Below are 16,556 nucleotides of genomic sequence, written 5' to 3' on the forward strand. Positions count from 1 at the left end.
ACAACAAGAGCTACTGAAGCTCAAATTACTGCCAGAGTTAATGGTGGTTCTGATTGAGGGATGTCAGGACACACGCTGCATCACAGTTTGCTGTGTATGAGGCTCCACGGCCGCAGACCAGTGAAGATGTCCCTGCTGACCCACATCCTGCTCTGAAAGTGCCTACAAAGAGAACATGAGCCTCAGAACTAGACTACAAAGCACTGGAGAAGGTGGCCTAGTCTAAATGAATCACTACTTCTTCTTTTACGTCATGTCGATGGCCAGGAGCACGTCCGTCAAATACCAGAGAAAGACATGGGATCTGAATATACCGTAGTAAGAAGGTAAGGCAACTGGAAAGGCTCGGTTGCTGGCCTCCATATAATTTGACAAATCAAATCTCAATTCATGCAGGTTTGGGACTGAAGAAATCTGCTGCAACCATCTTGTTACTAAATACCACAGCACACCTCTGGGGATCAAGTGGAGTCCGTACCTCGATGAGTAAGGACTATTTTGGAAAGACTGCTTTTGAAACATTGAATGTTTTATTTATTATTTGCAGTATGTGTGTTGCTTTTGATGTTTCACCATTCTAAATAGTAAGTGTATATAGGCATTCTCGTTGTAGAATTGACAATGTTCTGCTGAGTCATGCCTGGGTGTGTTATTTTTCCGTGACGTTTTTGTCGCCCAATAAAGCATCAAGTGACCACTTGGAAATTAAAATTCAATGCTCTGAATGCGTCCAAGCAGTGAGAAAATTATTAGCTGAACTGATCAGAAAGTAGGTCAGTTATTCTCATATCTACCAGCACCGTAGAAACAAAAGGAAGGTATGCAAACTGATATTATAGTTTGCACAAATAGTTAGTCTATGTCTACCATATCACCATGGTGATCTGAACAGCTGGTTACCAGTAATGAGTGAATTTAAAAATGTATATTATGAATTACTTTTAGCTATGTGACAGAATAAAAAAAAAATCCTCGACTAGAAGTGTGAACAAATCGGATCTTGGGGAAAAGCAAAGTGTCCTTACAAAGCCATTCCTCTTGACTAAAGATTTCTTTACAACTGTTTTCCAGTTTAAGGCAACAGTAAAAATATCTATTATTAAAGATACAAGGTGCATTAAAAAAAAGAAAAAGGTGTCAGGGGAAATAAGATGCACACCACCTCTTATAACCCCATGGCATGCTGCAGAGGTCCCTCCCATGGGCTGTCGGAGCCAGGGCCTTTTCACTTATCAGCCCATCCATTGTGAAATCAGCTGCCCTGGCCAACCATAACCATGCAAAATACACCCCCTGCATTAAACACAATTTCAATCATCCTTAACCATCTCCCCTCTGCCTTCCTCTGCCCCTCTCCCTCGGCCTCTCCTCTCTCTTATACTGAATAAACAGTTGTCACCGTCAGGTAGCTCAAAATGCAAATTGGAAACAAATGGATCCACTTGAACAGTCTTAATTACATGATATGTATTCCATGAATCACAAATGGTATAGTCCTGAAGATTCAGCAGCACAATATGATGTCCCCTTTAATAATTGATTCAGAAATAATGCCACATAAAAAAAAAAAAGAAAAGCACGGCACGCCTCTCAAACTAGCTGCATATCAAGTCACGCACAGGTGGACGTAAAAAGACAAAAACCTTTTCTCTGGATGTGAAGACAAAACTCAGGTTCTTTAGGACCAAAGCGGAGCTGTCGCTGTAAGAAAAGCTAACGCTGTCAAAGGTGATGGAGCCCTTCTGGGGCCAGTCTCCAGGAGGCCGTTTGTCCGTCTCCCAAGGTGCTTCGCTCTCCAGCTCTGCATACTCAACCACTCTCTCCACAGATGTCATCTAGAATGAATAACATGTAGGCTTAAATAAATCTTGTCAAAGAACTTGTGCTTTCAACTACTCTGGTTATATGAAAGAGCTCTCCAGTTTCTGAAACCATTAGGTCATTCATTTATTATCATCACATTATAAATGGTTGCCTAATTCTAGAGGATAATTTGATTTAGTCGAATTATTTAGCACTTCATGACTTCACTTAAAAGAGATTTGGGAGTCAAAGACAGATTTCAGTGCTAATAAAATTGAAATACACACAAGGGTACATTTTAGAGTCTTGTCCTCAAGTCACAATTTTTTATGCAAAAAAAAAATATCAAAAAAATCTGAGATAGCCTGGGTTAGCTGACAAAATTTTGACAAACACTTTTGGCGTAAACCTTATTCATAAAACATTGAAATGCGAGCCAGGTACACAGCTGCATTCTCTTATGACGCAAATAGTGTAAATTTTCTCACCAGGTTCTCAATCTCTGCACTCTGTCTGACTCCCCACTGAAACATGCCTGTGAGAGTAACGGCATATGACAGAGCCAGACCCACAGCACCTGGCTCCAGTCCTTCAGCACAAGGGAAAAAAAGGGAAACATGCACCTGCGTGAATTCACAGCTGTATTCTTAATAACTGTCAGATATTAATAATCCTCTTCATGTGGGTGTGTGTCTGTGACCAGTACAGTACCATCCCTGAAGTAGAGGCAGCCAAAAGCTGTAATCGTGACAAAAATACAACAAATTCCATCAAGACGCACAGCAAACCAGCGTGAAGTGGTCAGGAAGAGGAACCAGGCTTCTGTTAGTAAAAATAACAAGGACACAGTTAATTTTTTTTTCTAAATCCCTTAAATTCCTAATACCAAAGAAATAAAATAATAACTCTTAGTTCAAGATGCAGTAGTGACTGACATGTGGAACCACTCTGTCTGGACACTGTTCATAATTGCAAAAGGTCATCCCAATTTCCAGCACAGCCAATGTACTTAAAATGATATATATATATATATTATCATGATGTGGCATCTATCCTGTTTAGTTGAACAGAAAAATACACAAATCTGTGTATTCAACAAGTACAAGAAATGTAGAAAAGGTTCAATAACCTGGTTTCATATATATATTTACACCCTTAGACTAACATGTTCAAGTCCATTTTTTATTTCAGCATTTGACAATAAAAAAAACAACAACATTCCTACAGTGTAGCTTGGTGGTAGCAGCATCATGCTGTAGGGATACGTTTATTTAAACTGGACCAGCCTGTTATGAGGCAGAGCGCTCATTTTTTGACATCACAATGGCTCCATGCATACATCCAGATCAACATCATCTGTCTTCACCAGACAAATAATAAAGTTTTGAAAGCAGTGGTAAATTTAACACAATATGAGTGGGGTGATCCGAATATGTATTGTAAAGTACAGTTAATATTAAAAAGAAAAATGTTAGGTGCAGAAAGTATCAGCGTAAAGATATTTATACTTATCCAATCAAGTCAATAAGCCTTTTGTGTATTTTTTTTTCTTTTTCTATTTAATAGTTCGACTTAATTTAGGTTAGTTTATTTATATACCAAACCACAGCACAAGAGATCTTGAGGCACTTTACCCAAAAAAAAAGTAATTTCAATTCGATTACAGCCAAACATAATGCTGGCTGTTGTAGTTTCATTTGTTCTGCTATTGAATTGTACAGGATTTTAAAATAGTTTTTAAATTATTTATCAGGGTCTCTTTTTTAAAACAGTTTTCACACTCTTTAGCTCCTCTGTAATATTTCCATACACAGATTAGTCAAGGACAGAGGATACATCAATACCATCTGTAATTTTCCATTTCAAACATTTATTTAATAAATCTAACCTGAATGAAGATCTTGATATTTGTCAAACATTTGCTGAAACTGATGTTGAACTCTCAAGGCACGAATGGTGCTCAGGCCTTGGAGAGAGGAAGAAAGGTGGGAGAAAACAGGACTCCGAGCTTTAAGAAATCAAAGATCAAATAAATGTTAGCACATGAACAAACAGAAAAAATGTGACGGTCAACTGGTAAAGTACATCATCATTCTTTATCTTTAAGAATAGTCATTTGGATGCAGCTATATATTGTCTATAGTAATAATCTTTAGGGTATATATTTTCATGTGTGTGTATTAATATACGGTATAAAATGGCTGCCTCCTAAATATCTGTATGCATTCCATCAGACAAACAGTTAGCAGCCATCTTCTGCTTTAGTTTGTTTTAGCTAAAAGTTTTATTTTATTCGTCTTTTGTCTCTTTTATTCTAGACTTACAAAGTCACTGAGAAAATCCAAATATTTCCTTTCAGCCCTAAGGTTTTAAGCTTAGGATAAAGGACAAACTATGGCCTAGTCATGCCCACTTGGCATTTTTACTTTTGTATGTGATGTCATGAACCTTAATCTCTTGAGGAAACTGCTTGTGGCCGAGCCATAGGTTACTGCCACCTTTAGCCTTTATGCTAATAGCCATGGCTTTCTGTCATACTCCATTAGCATTCCTGTGGTCGACTTTTGTCTATCACCACAAATGGAAGAGCCCATCCCCACACAGCAAAACCGTCTTAAAAATTACTTGTAGACTCCAGGCGCTTGATGTCCCTGGAGGTCTGCAGAAAATAGTGTCGCAGAAAAAGGAAGACGGCGAGTAGAGGGACGACGGGAATAAGAATCCCGGGGATAATGACGCCGGCCACCGCAATAACTCCGATGACTTGCAGAAACACCTGAAAAAGAGGAGAGGAGGTAGTAGCCCCGTATTCAGAGAACACGGGGCTGCTCTGCTGAGTGGTGTGACTTTGGAGCACTGAGGGTTGCTTCTCAAAACAGAAAAGGAGAATGTATCTTTCTGCTTCATGCGAGACCATTGGTTAAGTAACAGCAGGCTGAGGGATTGGGTTTATGTGACTCACAGTGTGAAAGGAAAACGATCGCTGCGCTAATTCTCACTTAGTAGCAGGTGAGAATTTACCACTTGGCCACAGCAGCCGCATATCCCCGGCTCTCTTGGGCTTTCCCTTCGACACTTCTGGCCCGTAAGCCTCGCTGGCAGAACAGCCAGCCAATGAGGACGGCCACAGTGACTGGCAGAGAGCTCTGGGAACCGCACTGTGGGTGTCTGATACATGACAGTGTAACTGCACAACCCTCAACAACACAGTGACTCATCACCTTTGTTAATGGCTCTGTGACACATCTAAACCAGGAGAGCAGTAATGCCTGAACAGGATTGGAGGCAATGAGTCTGATAGCGACCAAAGAGACCGCATCATCAGAGTAGAAAAGAAAACAAGCATCTAATAAAGAACTGGCATCGACAGCCAAAGAGTTTGCATAAACTCATCTGGCAGTGATCACCTCGTAAGCAGGTATTTATACAGAACAGTTTTCAAACTAATAAGCAGGGGGTTTACACATAAAAACATCAGAAATCACACAATTTAATTATATATGGCCATGCTGCTGCATTTGTTTCTTATGACTTGGTTAAGCAACTAAATTGTAAGGGGATTTTTTACTGTGGATGTGAATTAGCATCCACCTCCAGCATCCACCTATGCCCTAATTTCATAATGTTAAAGAGAAAAACTGAGCAACAACAACCAAAGATATTTTTTCATTATTTTATGTATTTCACTTAAAAAAATGGTTAATGCTTTTCTATCTAGTTGAACGAGGACATTTTCCTTTGTTCCCTCTGGATATGAAATACACATATTTTAGCTAAATGACAAATTTCTGAGAAGTTTCCCCCATCTCTCTTTTATGGAAACTATGCTGAATGCTGGCTCTAAAGGCAATTCAGGTCTTTGACATCCAATATGCATCCAAAAATATCTCCCTCTTGTTTTCTGCCGGCCCATGAAGTAGGAATGCAGGAAGGCAGTGGGCTACATCTTTTGTAACCGAGTTTGGAACGCAAACTCGATTCTGCCCATTTGATTGAAGCAGCTCAAGAACTACTTCCTTTTTTAATTCAAAATGAAAGTTCTACACATAGAGTAGGAAGTCAAGTTTAAGGAACTAAACTACATTTTGGAGGCTCACATTAGTTTAATTTAGACCTGATGAGCTCATCAGATGAAAAACTTCTCAGTCCAATGCTCTTAAGAACGGTTGTTAATTATTAACATCATGAGAATAATTGTTGTGAAGGTGGAGTGAAAGAGCAGGAGCTTCTTAAAGAGACAGAGGCCCAATTTTAAGGCATTGAATTGTGAAAGCAAATTTATTTCAGTAAACAGCCAAGTCATGTTTGATATTCAGCATTTTTATAACAACTGAAGCTAACAGTTACTTGATTGTGCTAAAAAATGCACTATGGAATATACATACCATCCCTTTAGTATATTTTTGCACATATTTCAATTTTTACACTATAAATGGACTTACTTGTATGATGGAGTGTGTAAACTTTTTACATACTTTGATTAAATGAATGCTTGGTCAAAGACTTATAGCACACAACAGGAAAATCTTCCACCTTAAAATTAGAAACTTTGTGGAGATGAATCCCAAAAATGTGAAGATTAGGATCATATTCTTACCTTCAGTGGTCTCCGACTACCCCTGAGAGACGGAAATTTAATTTAGCACCTTAATTGTGGATTTTATCTGCCACTTATGCGCACATTTAAGCATGATCACTTTCAGTGTAGGTTTATGATGAAAAGCCACTCAATTCCATTTGCAGTTCAGATAAGAGGGAATTACTAGTCCAACCATTGCTGTGGTGGAGCCCACACAATCAAACAGTGAGTCAAAGCTACTGAGCACAACTGATCCCAAGAATTTCACAGTACATAAGTTTCAATCTAAGCTTTGATGGAAGGCTACCAGACTGCAAAGTGAGATGATGGTGCACGGTCCATCACTGCATGTTATCCAGCCTTTCCTTGAGGGCATAAAATATTAACAGAACAAATGTCTTATCACGTATGCTGGTTCTCCTTTGCTCCCCAGCTAATGGCTGGTTGACACCATGCCACTGTTCTTTCACAGTTGCTGTGGGTTATTCTGAATTCTAATTAGGCCCAATAAAGATGCAGAATTTTCCAACCAAAAGACCCAAAATGGTGACCCAATTTTAGTTTAGATAGTATTTTTTTAAAATCCTAATATTCCAACAGGTTCACGGTGCTATGCACTTTCACAAAGTTCTTGGGTCCTTTAAAAGGAAAGAAATAGGCCCACAGAATTACAGGTCCTCCACCATACTTTACCATGGATGGGAGATGGTTTTTCACACCATCAAGCACAAGAAAGGTCAAACTTGGTCATATGTGACTAATTGCAAACGGTTCCAGTTTAAAGTCCTTGTAGCCCTTCATAAACTCCACCCATTTACTTTATTCTTGTAATGGTAGGACAGAAAAAAGGTTTCTCCTTGCATGCCTCTCAAATAACCAGCAATATTATTTCATCTCTTGAAGAGACAAAAGCCTATCTACCCTCCCTTTAAACACGTAAATACACATTTTCTAACTGGTCTGATGATGACGCTGTTAATGCAGTCTTTAAGTTGACATTGTAGTTTTTCATTGTAGCCAATAGAGGTGAGTTCTGACTAAGATTCAGTGGAATGGTGACTTTTTTTGGGTTCTAAAATGATCCAAAGTCATTTAGTACCACATTCATTTGGAGAGACGTTGAAGGGGTCATTATTGTGGATCTACAGCTAACATCAACATACCGTTATGAAATACTAGCAGCCCAGAATCCATCAACGTTTAATAGTCGAGCACTACCTTTCACAGTAAAACATGCACAGCAGCTGCAGTTTGTAGCCCATATACCTGGTTCTTTCCACTCTTCATCACATGAGATAAAAATTTCAACCAAGACTCAAGTTTAAGGAGTCCAAGTGAAATTACAAATGTTTGGGGAACAAGTGGAGTCTGAAGTGTTTTGTCTTTACAAATTAAGACAGAGACTCACACTTAAATCACCATGTCTGATATCCGAAACAGAAAAACTCAATCTTTAGTCTCATCTGACTAAAGCACACCTTTACAGTTAAAATCATATAGTAGTGCTTACCAAACTGCACATTTATTTATGTGTTGGTAGGACAAAAAACAAAAAATACTTTTCTTGGCATGCCTTGCAAACAATCAACAATGGCAAGGCCAATTTTACTTGTATTGCACATTTTTAGCAAATCAATTCAAAGTGTTTAATGTGATTATAGAAGGAAAATAAAACAACAATCAAAAAATATTACGCTGCAGTGGCATGGTAAGAGAAAACAATGGCGGGCTGAAAAACAAACTACAGTGATGTCCCAGTTGTTATTAATTAAAGGACACTCTAACTAAATAACGTTTTAGCCTTGACTTGAAGAAACTTTGTTTCAGCAGTGTTGCAGTTTTCTGGCTGTTTGTTCCAGATTAAAGGACCGTAAAATCTGAATGCTGCTACTTCAGGTTTGGTTCTGGTTCTGGGGATGCAAAGTAGACTGGAACCAGAATACATGAGAGGTCTGGAGGGTTGACACAACAGATTTTTAGCGTATTTCGTTGCTAAGTCTTTCAGCGATTTCGGTGATTTATAAACTAACAAAGGCATTTCAAGGTCTATTCTCCGAGCTGCAGGGAGCGAGTGAAGAGACCTTAGATGGCGAGCCATCACTGCATGTTATCCGGCCTTCCCTTGAGAGGATCAAATAAACCAATGTCTTTGTCATGTACACTTGTTCTCCTTTGCTCCCCAGCTGATGACTGGTTGACATCACAAACGTGTGCTTTCACATTTGCCTTTTGCTGATCTGAATTCAAATTGGGCCCATTTCAGATGCAGTTAACCGAAGGTCCGAGCCTAACCGGCTCATCTGTCAGTGGGGTCATCTGAAGGGGCAGCTGAGAAACAGGAACCATTAGAATGAAAAGCTCGCCTCCTCCTGTTCCCCAGGGTCTGATGTCACCAGGATCCTGTTTGATGTGACCCACTTGCGTGGTTTGGCGTTTTTATCGCGTGAGCATCGGGAACACCGGGAGCCCCCCACCCACACTACATACAGATAAGTCGGATAAGTGATCCTTTGCGAGCATCCACCTCACCCCCTCGGACCACATCCACATCTCCTATGAAACCACACAGGAACAGAAAACTCCCGAAGCCACATCCCGCTGCACATAAAAGTCGATAAAGGGATGAAAGGTTTTGTATACAAACAGTTTAAATAAAGAATTACCACTAATAGCTCTTTAGCGAGAAAAGAAAGCTACCGCACGCATGTGATTCAGTCATCCAGGCAAACTGGGCGCGTTGCCGTGTCCAAAGACCATTCAGATCTCCGCTGACCCTAATTGCTTTATTTTTCCAACGATTCTATCAGCTCTTTGATGTCTAAGTAAATGCAGAAAATTGAAGTTAATTGCTATATTTGTGCTCCGCAATGATAGCGACTGTTGTTCCACAACTGAAAATAAACACTTCCCTGTAATTAAACATCCCTCCGGACACAAGAAATCATTATGCTTTTTACAACTCCTTTTTCATCCTCCCTTTATTTACTAACAGTGTGCAACATTTGCCACTGGGAAAAGAAAAAGTGCACAGAAAACAGGAAACAACAGGAGAGCATGTCAGAGCAGAAATCGCAAAAGAACTCCTCTATCTACCCAAAACTTTTTTTTTTTCTTTTCTTCTTTTTACTCCACGCTTTTTGTGATAGAGCGGGGGGACAAATAAGTCGCAAGGGTCAGTGGTACTGAAACAAAACAAGGCTGTTCCACTTGGGCTCTGGAACAATAGAGGTGACCTGATCCATTCTACTCTGTGCTTGAGCTTTATTTTAAAATTAAATGCCCAGATGCTGAGGCTTTTCTTCGGGAGAAATGACTGTGGACACCTCCTTCACATTTTCCCCTTTTCTGGGCCATTTTCACTTCATAAAGCTGCAGTCAATGTGTTTTGTGTGGGGGGGGGGGGAGGAGGGCCTGACACATACTGTGGTGGTCTCAGTCGCTGTCTACATTGGTGGCTCAAGTAGTCCAAGGATTAGACCTTTGTGTGCTCTGAAAAGGTAAAAAGAAGTCACTTATTTGGGTTCAGTCAAGCTGCTGATTTCCAACCCCGTTTTGGAAATAAGAGAAAGGCTTTGAAATGCCGTCTCCCCCAGACTCCACTATAAATCACCAGTGCCTGGCAAATTCATTCATTCATTCACTCAGCGTCATTCTGTTGGGAACAACACAAAACCATTTTCAAATGCACAATAAACAACAATTCCGAGATACAAAAGTCACAAAAAGCACCGAATTCATTATCTCCTTCGTCCTGACGCAGGGCGAGATTCTAGATTAGATCCCGACTTTGTTATGTAAGTTCCCAGACTCAAAGGACCCAGGGCCTTGCCCTGCATGTCTGAGTCAGAGCGAAGCCGAGGTGCTGGACCGCAGCATCAAGGGAGGACCACACATACACACACGGGAAAGCTTTTACTCGGCCGGTGCTCGCCATCAAATGACCATGTGTGGTATTGCTGACCGGCCACTTAAGTCCACGCAAAAGCATCCTTGCAAACCATGATGATGTTTTGCTTCTATTCTGGCATACATTTGTGTCAACACGTCAGTTCAGTGAATTGAAAATGTCATCAAATAATTTAAAGAGCATACAGCAACCTACTCTTTGTTCATCTTTTATGGAATAATCTAAAAAAAAAAAAGTTTATTTTTAAAATGTAACTCTTAAATTTAGTATATTTAGTGGCGTTGTAGTATAGTGTAGAAATCACATGTAAAGAAATATTTTATTTTATCAAATTCCCCCATAGGAAAATTATAGATACCGCCTAATGTTTTATAGATTTCTGGACATTTGAGTACAATGTCATTTCAGCTGTAGAGCAGCACTTAAAGAATACTTAGGGAAACTCTGTTAGTATTTTTGGCTTAAAATGCCCTTTTCTGGGTCTTAGGTTTGGAAAAAGTCGATTCTTTAAAATTGGTTTAGAGTGGATTTTGTCATTTTTGATTATTGTTATTGTCCTGCTCAAACATCTATTTCAATGTACTCTAAAAAGTTTCCAAGAGACTTTGGAAGAGAAACAGACCTATGAAATTACAGATCCTCCACAGTACTCATCAATGAGGTTATTTTCCAAATGTCCATCCTTTGTTTCATGCAAGACCCTATAACCACCTATAACTCCTGGTCTTACATCCCTTGCAGTTCATTTTCCGGAGGAAGGTGATAGATAAGTATAGGTCCTTAAGACCGGGGCAACTGTGGCTGTGTGGGTAGAGTAGTCATCTTGCGATCGGAAGGTTGTAGGTTCGATTCCAGCTTCCTCCTGCCACATATTGATGTACCCTTGGGCAAATTGCCTACCTAGCTGCATATCAGTGTATAAACTCTAGTGTAAAGTGCCTTGAGTGGTCAAAAATGATTGGATAAAGTGCTATATAAGTTCAGTCCATTTATGTAGCCTATAGGCTACAGGTTAAAAGAAATTAACCTGTGTGTCATTTCATACTCCTACCTTAGGGTTAATTAGAAGATAAAAATACAATGAGAGCAAAAAGTAATCATGAATAAAATTACTCAAATGTTGATTTAAAAAAAATCAATAATCAATATGTAATCAAATAATGAATTTATTTCAAGTCAACAAATGTGTTTGCATCTGAAATTCTACAATGAACCATTATCTGTCTTTCTCAGGCAGATAACTTTATGACCTATAACCCTGAAGGCAGTGCATTCTTTACTTCTTCTGTCACTGGTTTGGTGGCACGGCAGAGAAGCAAGTTGGTGAAATCCCATCCTGCAGGGTTCATAGTGACATCAGCAGTTCTCATTTCCCACAAAAGACACTAAAGATAGTTGAGATACAAAGGGAGCGACAATATATAAGCATCCAAAAGGTCTCTAAGCATCTTTAGTCCTTTGTTAAAAATTTTATAATATTATAAACTGTATTGAACTTGCGGGGTTTCTTTAATCTACATGTTCCACAAATTATGAAGCCACTTGTGCTGAAGTTGACTTTTGATTTAACAGCCTCAAAAGGGCCATTTTATTTCATTTTTAATAACAACAATAAAAAATGCCAGACCACCAAGGCGACTGCAGCTGTTATAAAGTTTATTAATGAATAAAATCCTGTCTAGCATCTCTATTTGTTCAAAAAGAAACTTCACAACATGATGTCAGAGAATTGTGGTAAATGAATAACTGCTTGCTCTAAATAATTATCAAGTCTAGCCAATGCAGAGTCAGTCTTCCAAAGACTACCTTTGGAATTAAATTTTGGCAGTTGCACAACTGTTGAGTAAAGCATGCACTGGTTATGTGGAGAAAAGTGAGACCTGCAGAACCACTGCATGGCTTTTTTATATACAGTTGTAGAGAATCGCATGTTGATGTATTCCTGTGCTCTTCATTAGTAGCAATGCTGATAAAAAAAAGTGGAGCAGGAATCACAAAGCACATTTGAACATAGGTAGAATTTCAATGGCTCCAATTGTGGTTAATTTCAGACAGACTGACTGCAACTGTGTATTTTTAAATTTCCACATAAGGTGCCAGTTATTTAGGTCTGCATGCTTCTTCCCTCCACCCTCCAGATAAACAGCCACACAAATAATCCCTTTATTAAGTCAAATTCAATTCAAATAAATTACTATCCCTACTTTTTTCATGGTTAGACACGGTGTTATGAACTGTGCATGACATTATTCCGTCTTCTACCTTTTAACTATGTTCTTAGCTGACTTGTGCTTTCTTTTTTCATTAATTGCTTTTTTGTATAATTTCTTAATTTACGTTATTGACATAAATCAAGCTACAATGATTCTGAACCCTGAATACAGTCAAAGTAAAGGAAACGTTCAAGAAATTACACTTGCACTTTGCTCGGTCCTGTTTTTTCAAACTTATCCTGATTTCAGGGAACCCTCTTACCAAGTGTAAGGCTTACATTATGCTTCCCTCATCAGCACTAGCAAAAGACAAGCCAAGACACACTTGAATGACAATAACAGTGTGCTGATTTTCCATTAAAATCCTTTTTTTGGTGTTGTTGGAGAGAACAGGGGGGGTAAATGCAATACCAAATCCAACAGTTGGTGGTGGAAGCTTGTCAAGACCCTTCACTCAGATTCCACCCGAAGACCCCCGTATTCACTCCTCATTGTCTTGGCCTCCTGCTCTGCCCTCTTTATGAAAATAAAGGCAACCCAGGATTTAAAGGTCAAGTCCAAACAAAAGCTGACAGTCCCCAAAGGCTGAGGTGTTTTTAATTGACATTTCTGTCTTTGTCCCCTGACCATAAAGAGGAGGAGAGAAAGTAGCCTTTTCTCCAATATACTAAATTACTACTAAATGAGACCTGTGGAAAAAAAAATAGTGCTGTGGGGTGTAACCAGGTTCCACCAGCTTGAGGGAATCCCCTTGTTAGGAAGCTATGGGGGTAGTGTTGAAGGGCTGTGAAGTGCTTACTCCGCCATAAAGGAGGGAAGGCTCAGGCACAAATCCTCACACAGAAGCGGCCTCTCTCCATAGAGAGAGATAAACCAGTTAGGGCTTTGTTTATGAAGTTTCACTTTATTCCCCCCTGACAACCATTTAGACAATGACTATGGGGAAATGCCCCTCTGAGAAAGAGCAACAATAGTCAAGATCAGCAGCTTTTCTAAGCAGCTAATTCTGTGATAAAAAAGAGTGCAGATCTTCCTTCCTGGAAGCATTAGAAACTGCCTAATGAAAGACACCTGAACAAGAGCAGAGAGAAGCCTAAACAAAGGTGCTTTGTCCAAATGATGCCACCTTTGTGCACCAACACAATCACTTACCACTTTCTGGTCCTTTCTGAAACACTTTGCATACTATCTATACTCAGTCCATGTCATGTCTTGCTCCGTTTCATTTAAGTGATAGTTTTTCTTAGAAAGCTTTGTTCTAAATATATGAAAATTGCATAGAATAAATTTAAGTGAGAATAAATCTGAAAAAAGAAAAAACATCTGGATGGCATGTCTGTCTTTGGAAATATTTTCCTGATATTTAAAGGATAAGAATTGCCTACTGTTCTTCAAAAGCTTTTTTAACATTCGGTGTTCCCCAAAGTGTGACGCTTTGTCTGTTTTTATTTTATGTACATCCCTTATCAAGTTTTTTTTCCCCCAGTCTTTGTATTACATCTTTTATCATTTTTATACAGGCAATATTCAGGTGTAACACAGTCTGTCTTTTGTTGTTGATTGTGTCATTCAATAGGTTATCCACTTTGTTACTATTCCAATAAAGAAGTGGCAAAAAGTTGCCTTTATCTAAATTACATGACTTTCTATGACAACAATAATTGATTATATCAGTATTCTACATAAAACAACTTGAGAGGCAACCACTACTTTTCTCAACTAAAAATGACATTTAAAATCTTTCAGACTGAATTATATTCCACTTTCACTATTGAGTTCCTGATTTTCTCTAAGATACTGAAAATTTGTATCTTCAGTATCTTATGTTGTACATTGGTTTGTGACCATCTCTGCAAAAAAAAACTCTCAAGTAAACAATTTATCATTTAAAATAGTCTTCAGTCATGATATGCTTAACTCTTAAGACCTTTTAGGACCCAAGCATCCTTTACAAAGTTGTTGTTTTCCTTCATCTTATTATCAAAACGAGGGGAACGATTGCAGACAAAACTCTTTTGTGCATATGATCTTTTGTGCTTTCAGCATTTAAGATGGCTTTTGTATACAGCGAGATGGGTATCTGCCACAAACATCACTCAGGCATTGTGGAGGGGGGATTCATTTTCAGCTCGCCTTTGTTCTATTCTTTGGCCTGAACCAAGGAGCCACGCCTGCTCCTCTACCTTGAATTGTGTGGCAAACATTCCCTTCTTTGTGGCACTAGGTGCATGAGCTAGCTCATCTCCGCAGGCTTTCGTGGGAGATGGCTGTCACGGTGGCGGGGTCGCATTTGGTAACCCAACCGGGTTGTGCTCTAGGGTGGCCGTTTGCTACTGGGCCAACGAGACTGTAAACGGGTAAGAAAACTGTGCTCAGAGGGGAAAGTCCTTTTTTTTTTGGATCTCTTCCACAAACGCCTCCTCTACATGCTGCTATAGCTACCTTCACTCAATACACCATCCTTGTTATGCCCTCCTCGGCTCCCTAATGTTTCCCTCTATCATCATGACGCTTTATTTCTTTTCTGATCCCCTTTCACCCAATAACTTTTAGTCTCCATGCACATTTTTTTTTTTTTAAGACTTGTGTTGTGTCACACAGAAGGAGCCACGCCCTGAGCCTGTGTGCACACTTTTTATTAAATCTGTGCAGGCGCTGGGCTGCGCTGCCGAGTAATCCTACAGTAATTGTTTCCAGATTAGGGGACCCGGACCACAAAGCAGGTTTAGCCAGGCATGAAATGGCCTCCCAGCGCCGCAGCACCGGCAACCAGACCTGCCGAGGTGCGACTCACCTGGGTAAAGTCCACAAACGTCCACGGAAGAAGAGAGTCTAAGTAGCCAATGTCTTTTGAAAACCTGTTGAGAATTCTCCCTGGAAAACAAAACAAAAACACAAAGAATCAGACAAAGCCAGAACTGCTGGATATTTTCAAAAAAGCTGCTCAAATAAACATCCATGCCTGAGAAAAAAAAAACGTGCATTTTCACCTACGCTCTAATTTTGCAGTTTGAACTACAAATGTAGGTCAAAAGCAGATATGCTCAATCCATTTTTTTTTTATTTCAACAGAGGATCCGTTTCAATATTCACCTCAGATTCAACAGCGCAGAGCCGAGAGACTGAGATGAAAAGCATTCACCCCATCTAGTTTAAACAATGAATCATTATTTGGGCAGCAATTCATAAAGACTGGTCTACTCTTGGATGAACATGTGAGGGAGCCTTTTGTTTGCAAACAAAAGGGCAACAGAAGCCGCGTACCTGCCTTTATGCTCCAACTGGCAGTGTCAGTGACATTAATTGAGTTGCCTCCAATCTGCTCAGGTGTTCATTATTTTGGATGGCGCTCTGCAGGTGCAGTGGCAGACCTTTCATTGTTATCCCTTTAGCAACTTTGCTACCTTATTCTGATCCCACGGTACACACGATTACACTTCCAGATGCTTTCACACAGAGTTTACCGCAGGGTCAATCCCTGCATTCCGTACAACCTATTCACTCGGTCTCTAAAGGATGCAGATAAACTGAGAGGTAGACTACCTCTCAGTCTCTGTCTGAATGTGGCAACAACTGAACAGGACTGAGGCAGCTTTCCCCAAAAATAGTAACTCCACAGTTATGTCATATTGCTTCAATTTACATCTGAAAAGTTATCTTTTCTGGCTAAACATACACAACTGACATCAGATATTTACACACTTTATAAACATTTTTTCTCAACTTCTGACATTAAATCAGACTAAACTTTTCCTACAGAGTTGATTTAGGATTACTAAGTAACAGAATTCAACTCAAGTCAATTCAATTTAAAAGTATTTTATTCATCCCAAAAGTAAATGATGTCTTCATAACCAATATCATTCAAATATCTTCAAAGATTTGTTGAGGACGGCGACGCCGTGGGCAGGAAAGATCACTGGCTGCTGTCAGTTTTGCAACAAATCTGAAGAGCTCTCTGACTGAACATGAATGACAGTCTAATGACTGACCTGACATGCTGATAGCTCAATTTACAGACAGTAGAAAAAAAACATCCCACAGTGACAGTTTA

The 16,556-nt window shown here is 39.5% G+C and overlaps 1 protein-coding gene across 6 annotated transcripts in view; it reads right to left on the reverse strand.

Moving 5' to 3' along the window:
• Positions 1 to 16,556, reverse strand: part of LOC103458943 (ATP-binding cassette sub-family C member 4) — a 49,873-nt gene that overhangs the window by 11,747 nt on the left and 21,570 nt on the right. For 3 of the 6 annotated variants that reach the window (XM_008400100.3, XM_081602993.1, XM_081602986.1), the window contains 6 exons: positions 15,297 to 15,376; positions 4,429 to 4,579; positions 3,692 to 3,811; positions 2,515 to 2,625; positions 2,292 to 2,392; positions 1,644 to 1,835 (listed from right to left, as the gene is read on the reverse strand). In XM_008400100.3, coding sequence (XP_008398322.2) covers positions 1,644 to 1,835; positions 2,292 to 2,392; positions 2,515 to 2,625; positions 3,692 to 3,811; positions 4,429 to 4,579; positions 15,297 to 15,376 — 755 coding nt within the window. The other 3 variants (XM_081602981.1, XM_081602998.1, XM_081602996.1) reach the window with 3 other exon arrangements.

Source organism: Poecilia reticulata, chromosome 2 (assembly GCF_904066995.2).
Source record: "Poecilia reticulata chromosome 2, P_reticulata-male-v2, whole genome shotgun sequence".
Taxonomy (NCBI): Eukaryota; Metazoa; Chordata; class Actinopteri; order Cyprinodontiformes; family Poeciliidae; genus Poecilia; species Poecilia reticulata.